General features: G+C 47.0%; 1 protein-coding gene across 1 annotated transcript; it reads right to left on the reverse strand.

The window, feature by feature from the left end:
* Positions 1–6,821: 6,821 nt before the first annotated feature.
* CTSG (cathepsin G) lies at positions 6,822–9,357 on the reverse strand. Its single transcript, XM_047074620.1, has 5 exons — positions 9,303–9,357; positions 8,392–8,539; positions 7,816–7,951; positions 7,395–7,649; positions 6,822–6,995 (listed from the first exon to the last, which is right to left on the reverse strand). Exons 1-5 carry the CDS (start codon positions 9,355–9,357, stop codon positions 6,822–6,824), a joined length of 768 nt encoding a protein of 255 aa, XP_046930576.1.
* Positions 9,358–10,377: the final 1,020 nt, after the last annotated feature.

The raw sequence follows: 10,377 nt of genomic DNA on the forward strand, positions 1-10,377 counted from the left end.
GGCTATTGTCAATAGTACTGCTATAAACATTGGGGTGTGTGTGTAATTTGGGGACTTTCTGACAGTAGCTCCTGGGATAGATAACCACTTTCAGCTTTGGAGAATGAGAAGTTCCAGCCCTCATTTTCAGCTTTCCTCTGCTGCCAGGATCCTGTGGCATCCTAATAATGTCACTTTTTGGGTGACAGGGTATGACCCATCTAGGGGAGAGGACCCATTATGTCTCTTTGGAAGCAGTTTTCTGTTCTGTAATTTCTGTACATTGTATATCCAATGACAGACCTGGGGCTCAGAAAATTTATGGGAGTGAGACAAGAAAGAATCATAGTAATAACCTTACTGGGATGCTGGGGAAGTGTCACTGCTGGCATAAGCCAGGCCTCTGAGTCTAGGGATTGTTACATAACAAACATTCAGCTGAGGAAATTTTAAGGATCTAATTGGCTTTATTAAATGATTTATGAGTCAGGCAGCATCGCATCTAGAAAACAGAGGGTCGCTCCGAAGAGATGCACAAAATGGAGGGTTTTTATAGAAGGAGGATGGGGCAAGAAAGCAGGAGGAAACGATTTGTTTCAGGCAAGGTGGCTTTTCCTTAGGGAAAAAACAGATTACCTCATCTTCCTTAGGGACCTGGAGAGGGCCTACAAGGCAGACTCAATGGAAAAATTCCTGACTGACAGGTTTAGACAACATTTCTGAGGGAGGTTGAAACTGCAGTTAGATTAGGTATCAAGCCCTGGTTTGGGGACTGGATCTAAGTGAAGCCATTTGGGGCCTGTGGTTTTCTTTTTAACAGAATGGTCCCTTACCTCCTGGAGGGTAGGAGATCAGCCAAGAAAAACAGGAGTAGAAGTAAATTCTTGAAAGGCTGAATGGGTCTGTTAAGAGGTTTTCTTTTTCCAGGCTTTTCAGTCCTTGAGGTGAAGTAGAAAAAGGGGCTGGCTCAGTGACCACCAATTTTCTCCTGGTTCTGATTCTCAGGCTATGAGCTTTCACTATATCGCCCTTCCCCTCACACAGAAAGATCTTTTCTGTGGTGAGGTTGTTGCAGGAACCACATTTCTAGGCTGTTGATAGTGTTATCAACGATGATAGTATCATTGCTCTGCAGTTCTCTGTACACAGGGGCTTGAGAGCTATCAGCTTTTTTTTTTTTTAATTTTATTTTTTTAAATTTACATCCAAGTTAGTTAGCATATAGTGCAACAATGATTTCGGGAGTAGATTCCTTAATGCCCCTTACCCATTTAGCCCATCCCCCCTCCCACAACCCCTCTAGTAACCCTCTGTTTGTTCTCCATATTTATGAGTCTCTTATGCTTTGTCCCCCTCCCTGTTTTTGTATTATTTTTGTTTCCCTTCCCTTATGTTCATCTACTTTGTCTCTTAAAGTCTTCATATGAGTGAAGTCATATGATATTTGTCTTTCCCTAATTTCACTTAGCATAATACTCTCCAGTTCCATCCACGTAGTTGTAAATGGCAAGATTTCATTCTTTTTGATTGCCAAGTAATACTCCATTGTATATATATATACTGCATCTTCTTTAGTCATTCCTCCATCGATGGACATTTGGGCTCTTTCCATACTTTGGCTATTGTTGATAGTGCTGCAATAAACATTGGGGTGCATGTGTCCCTTTGAAACAGCACACCTGTTCCTTGGATAAATACTTAGTAGTGCAATTGCTGGGTCATAGGGTAGTTCTATTTTTAGTTTTTTGAGGAACCTCCATACTGTTTTCCAGAGTGGTTGTACCAGCTTGCATTCCCAGAGGGCTGTCAGCTTTTGGATAGAATACAATCAACCTGATACTTCCAATGACTTCTTTGTTCATTTATAACTTCATACAGATAAGAGAAGACCTCTGAAATCTTATCTCAGATTGGACATAATGTTGATGCTGCTTTTGTATCTGTTGGATAGGTCATCACTTGGAAGGTGGAACATATAAAGTAACTTCTTGTTTTCATTCTTGGCCCCTAACTCTCACAGAGGGTTAAGTAGCTTGGTAAGTCACACTAATACAGGGATTCCAGAAGATACTCAGGTTAGTCAAACACTGTCACTTGACAGAGCTGTACGGATTGTGGGAAGCCACAGGGAGGCAGGTTTCATTTCGGAGAAGGGAGAGACAGGATGGGTCCGCTTGGCCTCAAAATACAGACATGAGAGTGGCAGGCCCACAGCCATGTGGCTAAGGGCCTGGGAGAGGAGAACGTGTGAGGAACAATATCTTTTCATTGGCAGAACTGGCTGGGAGTTGGGAGACCAGGGTCCAGTGTTGTGCCTGAGAAGAACTCACCCCAGGGCCGTGCTGGTCGCTTTCCTTTCCGGGCCTTCTCTTTTAATGGAGCTGGTTAGTGTCTATCAGTGTCCTTCAAAATTGTGACTTTCTTAAGCCATGAATATTTTCCTTAAGTAAAATTTGGACCTGTGCTAAGTATTTAAAATTGATGAGCTGTTCTCATGGGGTGGTATGGGGTGAGGGCTGGTCCCTTCGTTCTCCTCCCCTTTCAGGCGGTGCCCCAATTTGAAAACCATGTGACAGGATGGATTCTGACTAATGGCTTGTCCACCAGAGCAGTCCTGCAGGCCCAATGGAGACACAGTTTTGGAGAGCTGGGAACTAACTCCTGCAAATCAAATTGCCTGTTGCTGGTGAGAAGTAAAATCCTCAGTATTGCACACTCAAGCGTTTCTGCTGAGAGGCTGTTTAGCTTGAGGAGACCAGGAACCAGCCAGAACTGCAGGTCAAAGTATATGATGTTTGAATATAATTCACTCTGTTTTTACCAAAAGAAGGAAGGATGTTCTCAAGAGGCAGACAGTTAGATCATCTGGTATCATTGTAAAAGGAAACAAGAAAAATGGTGAGATTCTACTCTATCATAAGACACAGATAACACAGCGCTGCTATTTTAATCATATGTAGGCATTGTCTACCTAATCCTTATGTATTTATTTTTTCCTTTAGAATATTGATATACATAATGATATACTTTTTTTTTGTATATTAAAGCAACACAATAAGATACAACGAAGTGTAACTCTAAGAAAAGATGAAAAAAAAATGCTGTTCAAGTGACAGAAACACAAAATAGCATACTTTACCATATATATTAATGTTTCATTAGTCTTACAGTTAGTTACTAGTGGCCATAGTCAATAATCTATTGTTGATTAGTTTAAAAATAGCACATAAGAGAGAATTAAATAAGAATGAAATAAATTTTTGAAACACCTATGGAAACACTCAATCTTAAATAACTTAGATGTGTATAATTATTTATTACATATTATATTATTATGTTTTACTTTTTGTTGTCTATTTTGGCTAACTCCCCAGGTAGCACTCTAAAAATTAGTCTCCCTAGTACTGGGAGAAATATACTTGGGTAAATTTTGACTTTCTGTGCCTTTCTGTGGCACTTTCTGTGCCATGTGGGCAACATGTTTCTCCTAAGACCATGTTGACAGTGAAGGGTGCAGAACACATTGTCCTGGGAGGGCAGAAGTGCAAGTGCAAATGGCGTGGTTTGGGTTGGCAGAGATGGGGTGACCCTAGTGCCCACGTCTTCAGTGTCCCCTACCTCTCAGCACACCTGTTTTTTTGGAGCAACAGTCTGGAGGCAAACTTCACTTTCTGTCAAGGCTGGGGTTCCCAGGTCCTTTGCATTCCAGTCCCATTTCTTCTGTCGCTGTTGACTCAAGGTCAGGGCTGTCCTGTGGAGGTGACAGAGCCACGCTCCTTGAAGAACCCCAGCCCTCAATATCCCTATCCTATGTCTAACTTTCCGTACCTGTCCAACTTGCTCTTGGAGCACCCACCTTTCCCCTCTTTTCCTCAGACACCATTATCAAGGTCACCACCCCTCACCTCTGTAGCTCTGCTATAGCTATGATGAACTGCCAGTGTCTAGTTTCTCCTGACTCTGATGCTCTGCCTTGGGGGTGGGGGGGAAGGTGGGGGGGGGGTGAGTGGAGGCACCAAGTCTCTGTAGATAGGAAGTCTGCTGTAGCTATTGGTTTGGGAGAAGTTCCCAGTTGGGTTTCTGTGTACGAGCTTGTCATGGTTGTTTTATGGCTTTTCAGTCAAGTCAGGAGGGCATGTAATACAGAGTTTGCACCTGGAGAAAGAAAGTGGGAGAAACCGAGTCCTTTTGCACTAGTTTTCAGTGTGCAAAAGACTTGCTTCCCAAAGTTTTGCTGCTGCGGTTTACTTAATAGGGAAGAGTGCAGACCTGTGGAGGGGTGGGGATAGGCTTGGCTTCTGAGATGCTCATGATCAGAATTGTCCTCTGGAGGTGAACACTGTGAGGTCTGTGGCAATCTTCCCAGCAGGGCAGCGGGAGAGAGAGAGATGCCTTGGAAGTGCTGACTGGCAGAGAAAGACATGGAGGTGAGATGGGTCGGCCCTGGTGTTTCCTGGGCACTGAGTCCAGAGTGGTGCTCTTGGGCTCTGAGTAAATGTCACGGAGAGGCAGGTCTAAATGGACTCATTCGTCGCCTCCCCTTTTCCCCACCAGCAAGTACTCTTTCTGTTTGCCAATGCAAACACTTAATAATGAGACTGTTACCCCCAAAACATGCAAATAATAGATAATTCCTATGGATAGATGATAACAAATATAGAGAGTGCCTGTGTATTGTCAAAGATGTGATGTTGATTACAATTTGGTTGATAAATGGCTTACACTGACTATTATAGGCAAATGACTTTCTGATAAAAAATAGCCATACGATAATGATTAAATTTACTTCAAAGTATTTTTGTATATAGCCAGTTAGACTTGATAAAATATGAGTTCAGTGACTATTCCATTTAAGATGATGGAAACTGCAAAAAGTCAGATGGTAAATGTCACACTGCAAGGAGTAATTAGCATTTTGATGGATGTAAAAAAAAAACCAAAACGCTTCCAGCTGATTCTGTGCAGTTATCTTTTTTTTTTTTTTTTATGAAGTTTATTGACAAATTGGTTTCCATACAACACCCAGTGCTCATCCCAAAAGGTGCCCTCCTCACTACCCATCACCCACCCGCCCCTCCCTCCCACCCCCCATCAACCCTCAGTTTGTTCTCAGTTTTTAACAGTCTCTTATGCTTTGGCTCTCTCCCACTCTAACGTCTTTTTTTTTTTTTCTCCCTTCCCCTCCCCCATGGGTTCCTGTTGAGTTTCTCAGGATCCACATAAGAGTGAAACCATATGGTATCTGTCTTTCTCTGTATGGCTTATTTCACTTAGCATCACACTCTCCAGTTCCATCCACGTTGCTACAAAAGGCCATATTTCATTTTTTCTCATTGCCACGTAGTATTCCATTGTGTATATAAACCACAATTTCTTTATCCATTCATCAGTTGATGGACATTTAGGCTCTTTCCATAATTTGGCTATTGTTGAGAGTGCTGCTATGAACATTGGGGTACAAGTGCCCCTATGCATCAGTACTCCTGTATCCCTTGGGTAGATTCCTAGCAGTGCTATTGCTGGGTCATAGGGTAGGTCTATTTTTAATTTTCTGAGGAACCTCCACACTGTTTTCCAGAGCGGCTGCACCAATTTTCTGTGCAGTTATCTTAAGAAGGTGTTTAAAGTATGGTTTAAATTATGCAATTTTTAGTAATCTTTTATTTGAATATAGTATTGGTATACACAGTTATGGGCTAATTTTTAGGATACACGTCCTTATTTTAGTCAACATTTTGTGTGGAGTTTTGTGTAATGTTGGAGTATCAACATAAGAAAATGAGAGTGCCTAGGTGGCTCAGTCACTTAAGTGACTCTTGATTTTGGCTCAGGTCATGATCTCACGATTTGGTTCATGGGATGGAGCCCCGAATGGGGCTCTGTGCTGACAGCGCATAGCTTGCTTAGGATTCTCTTTCTCCCTCTCTCTCTGCCCCTCCCCGACTTGCATGCATGCATGAGTGCATTCTCTCTCTCGAAGTAAACATTAAGAAAAGAAAGATATTTAAAAAAAAAAAAAAAGATGAGAACAGTGGTCTGTAATTCAGTGGGGTTTGGTTGTAGCCTAAGGGTTTAATAGAAGAATGTTGGCTGTCCATAGGCCCTTGGATTGCTTCCATTTCTTGGCCATCGTGAATAACGGTGCTGTGAACATGAGTGTTTGGTCGCTATTTTTAAGCAAGCAAATCTTTATTTTTTTCTTCCTTCAAGTACTTGTATGGTTTCATTTTTTTGCTTTTAGATATTTGATTCATTTGAGGTTTATTGTGGCTTACAGTGCAAGGAGTAGGTCCAATTTTATCTTTTCTCCCCCAAATGACTACTATCTCGTTGTTCCAATACCATCTATTGAAAATTCATTGTTTCTCAGTGATTTGAGATGCCACCTTTATCATGTATTAAATCAAGCTTTGTATTGAATTTCAATTCTGTCCCTTTGGTCTCCCTGCCCTACACATAGCACTGGCATACAGTTTTAGAGTCTACTTTAATACCTAGTAGGGGAATCTCTGGTAGGGTGAAGAGTAGAGAGCTTTGCCCTGAGAAGAGATATGTCTTTCCACCCTTCTCCCAGGTGGTGGGGGGAGGAGAAATGAGGGAATGGATGGCCGGGAGGAAGGAAGTAGCTCATCCTGATCTCCAGAGTGGTGTGGGAGGGGTTAATTTGTCCTGGGGAAGAACCCCATTTTCCTGGAGGAGCCCAGACTCTGTCCTGGCATGTGCTTGTTGTGTACCGAATGATGTTTAATGAACCCATGAAAAGTCAGTTAATTCCACTCTAGACATGGACATTTATTAAGGCTCTGGCCACCCCCTCTGGAGCCGCCCCAGAGCAGAATCAGTCACAGCGGCGTCCAGGTCTGGTTCTGCTGCTTGAAGCGTTCCATTGTTCTGGTTATCCAGTTCACGAAGCTGGACACCCTGGTGAAGACTGCGGGAGGAATCCCCCTCCTGTCTCCATAGGAGACAATCCCCTCGGCCACATTGTTACATATCAGGGGGCCTCCGGAGTCCCCCTGTGGACAAGGAGAGGAAAAGACCTTAAACCAGGCCTCTGGGCTCCTGCTGCCCTAAGGCCTGGCTCTCAGAGAAAGCAGGGGCGAGTGGCAGGAGGATGGAAGGGCGGTGGAAGTATGGAAGTCAGCCTTCCGGTCTTTCCATGGTTGGGCTTCAGGCCTGGCTAGAGTTACTGTCTCTAGCTCAACGCAAGTCAAGGTGCCTTTGCCTTCTCCAGGAAAACACTGCACACGTATATGTTGTGTGCCCAGTGCTCCTCCCGTTACCCTAGAGACCAGATTGATGGGAAAAGACCCTACCTCCCTCTGCTCTGACCCCTCCAGACTGACGCCGTGGGGAATAGCCTGTTTCGACTGCCTAGCCTGTCAGGCAGTATTGGCAGATGCCCATGGCCTTACCAGGAAGGCGGACTTCCTCGAACTTGGGTTTCCCACACAAATTTGTGTTTGGCCGGTGTAGAAACTGAAGCGATCGCGGCACCTGCTATCCCTCTGCACGGTTAGCTGCACCTCATGGAGTCTGTTTGTACTCCTGCTCAGGCTCACCAGGCCCCAGCCTGCCACGGTGCACACGGCCCCAGGTCTCAGTCTGGCCTGTGCCTGAGGCAGAGACACTGTCCTCACAGCTTCACTCTGTTGGATTCTGTTTTCCAGCTGGCAGGAGAAGGGGAGGGGGCACTCAGGGGCGGTGTGTGCAGCACACCGTCCCCACCCTGCGGCTCTGCCCCTGCCTCCTCCTCGGCTTCTCAGGATGGCCAGGCCCCCCTGCACTGGGAGTGGACTGGCTCAGCAGGAGAACTGGAGGGTGGGTGGGCCGTACCTGCAGTAACATGATGTCATTCACGTTGCTCTGTTGATTGTATTCAGGGTGGCGGATGGCTCTGAGCACAGACCTGCGCTGCTGGGTTCTTTCTTCCCTCCTGATGTTGTGGGCCCCCAGGATGACGGTGATAGGACTGCAAAGGAGAGGTGGCCTAGGGGTAGGCGTGAGCCTCAGGAGCTCAGCCCGCAGGCTCTGCAGGCCAGGTGGATGGCCCAGGGCGGCAAGACTGCAGCCGAGGGAACTGAGGGGACAGGAGGGTTTCAGGGGCTGAGTCCTCTGTGCTTCTCCTCAGCCCTGAGCTGAGGGTGGTGGGGGATGCAGTGACTGAGCCTTGCTTCCCCTGGAATAAGTTGAGAAATAGCTTGAACTCCTATTTTGAGCCCTACTGTGTGCTTTCATCTCCTCCTCCTACTCTTTTTGATCATGTCCTCCTTTTCTCTTCATTCACCCTGGCCCGTTCTCCACCCCCAAATCCCACTCGTCTCTTTTTCCCCTTTGTTGCTGGAAGCTTGCTTTCACATGGCTGGTCAGGGGCTCTCCTGGGCCTGCGGTACTGGCACACGAGCTGCTCACCTTCCCCAGCAGTGAGCTGCCGTCAGCACAAAGTCTTCTCTCACCAGGAAACCCCCGCAGGTGCTGTACCCCACTGGAGTCTGGATTATAAGAAAAGCCATGTAGGGGCGGGAATGAGGCCTGGCCTCTTGGCCTCCGATGATCTCCCCTGGAAGGAAGCATTGCGCACTTATCTCTGTGCTTGCTGACCCCGTGGTGTGGGCATCAGGGTGGTGGCTCCAGAAAGGCTGGCAGGTGAGGAGGCGGGAGACATGAGGGAGTGGAGGAGTTGCGGGTGAGAATTGGGTTTGCAGGGCACCACACGTTGGGGGAGGACTCCCGGGTTTGGCAGGAACCACTGCTGGCTCCCCATCCCAGACCTGAGCTCCCTCCCAGCTCCCCGGAGGATAGCTCTGGTTCCAGGCAGGGTCAGATTCAGGCTCCCACCATGAGGAGAGGTGGTCTGCTGCTGGGTGGCAAATCTGGAGCCCTCTGGGGTGGCCTCTTCCGAAGTTCCCTGGTACTTTCTTCCTCAGGGAGCTTCCCAGGTCCCTCTGAGGCCTCCTCAAGGTCAGCGCATGAGCAGCAGGGGACTGGTTTTTCAGATTCTAGACATGAGCTGATGGTATTGTTATTGCTGCATCCTTATTTCCTAGGCTCGGACACACGGACTGCAGAATGAATCTAGAGAGCACATGTATATCACGTGTCCTTTGTGCTGGCGGCAAGTCCAAGGGTTTCATGTACACCAACTAACTTAACTCTCATTGAACTCTAGGAGGTACACACTGGTATTCTTCCTAGTTTATAGATGAGGAGGAACTGTGAATTCAAATAACTTGCCCAACGGTACAGAGTTAGGAAGTGTCTAGGCAGTCTGGCTCCAGGGTCTGTGAGAGGGGTCGGGCCTGAGGTTGGGGGTGGTCACTTACCTGCCCCAGCCCCGGGGGGTAGGAGAAAGGCCATCAGGAACAGGAGCAGCTGCATCTTCTTGGGAAGACTGCCCCAGTCAGATGCCGCTGCCGCTCTCACTTGCCAGACTTGTACCCCCCAAGAGAGGAAGGAAGTCTGGGGGTGGGGGCTCAAGAACAGTCCCGTACTCCTGCTGGTGTGACAGGTTTCGTCACCTGTGGCTGCCCAGGAAGCTTGCCCACCAACTGCCGGTGATGTGGGGGGAAGAGAATAGTCCAAGCCAACGCTGTCCTGCACAGCTGCTGAGTCAGTGCTGGCAGCAGAAATGGGCACCTGGGGTGACAGGGAAGGGGGCTTGGGGCCCTGTGTCCCAGAACCCTAAACCCACCAAATTCAGTAATATCCCAACAAGGCAGGAAAACTGGTAGCTGCCTATCTCCTCTGTTTCCTGCCTTTCCAGGATGAGAGCCTCAGTCCTTTGGCACTTGAGTTCTTTAAATGAATGCACATTTCCTAGATTGCTTATTTATTTATTTTAATTTTTTTTTAGGGAGAAAGAGAGCGCATGAGAGTGGGAGAGAGGGGCAGAGAGAGGGGCTGTGTGTGGAGCCTGACGTGGGGCTAGATCCCATGACCCTGTGATCATGACCTGAGCCAAAATCAAGAGTTGGATGCTCAGCCAACTGAGCCATCTGGGCACCCTCTAGATTTCTTCTTTTTTAAAAAAAATTTTTTTTTCAACGTTTTTATTTATTTTTGGGACAGAGAGAGACAGAGCATGAATGGGGGAGGGGCAGAGAGAGAGGGAGACACAGAATCAGAAACAGGCTCCAGGCTCCCAGCCATCAGCCCAGGGCCTGACGGGGCTCGAACTCACGGACCGCGAGATCGTGACCTGGCTGAAGTCGGACGCTTAACCGACTGTGCCACCCAGGCGCCCCTAGATTTCTTCTTTAAGTCATACTTAGTAAGGTGGGGCCATGGGTGAATGAAAGATGGGTGTGGCGTGGTGGGGGGATGTGGTGAGGACACTAGGAATAAGTCAGAAGAGGAGGCCAAAGAGTGAAGAGGAAGCCTGCCTATCTTTACCCTTTG

The sequence above is a fragment of the Lynx rufus genome, unplaced genomic scaffold, assembly GCF_022079265.1.
Source record: "Lynx rufus isolate CCGP_SWC_20201006 ecotype Redwood Valley unplaced genomic scaffold, mLynRuf1.p SCAF_13, whole genome shotgun sequence".
Taxonomy (NCBI): domain Eukaryota; kingdom Metazoa; phylum Chordata; class Mammalia; order Carnivora; family Felidae; genus Lynx; species Lynx rufus.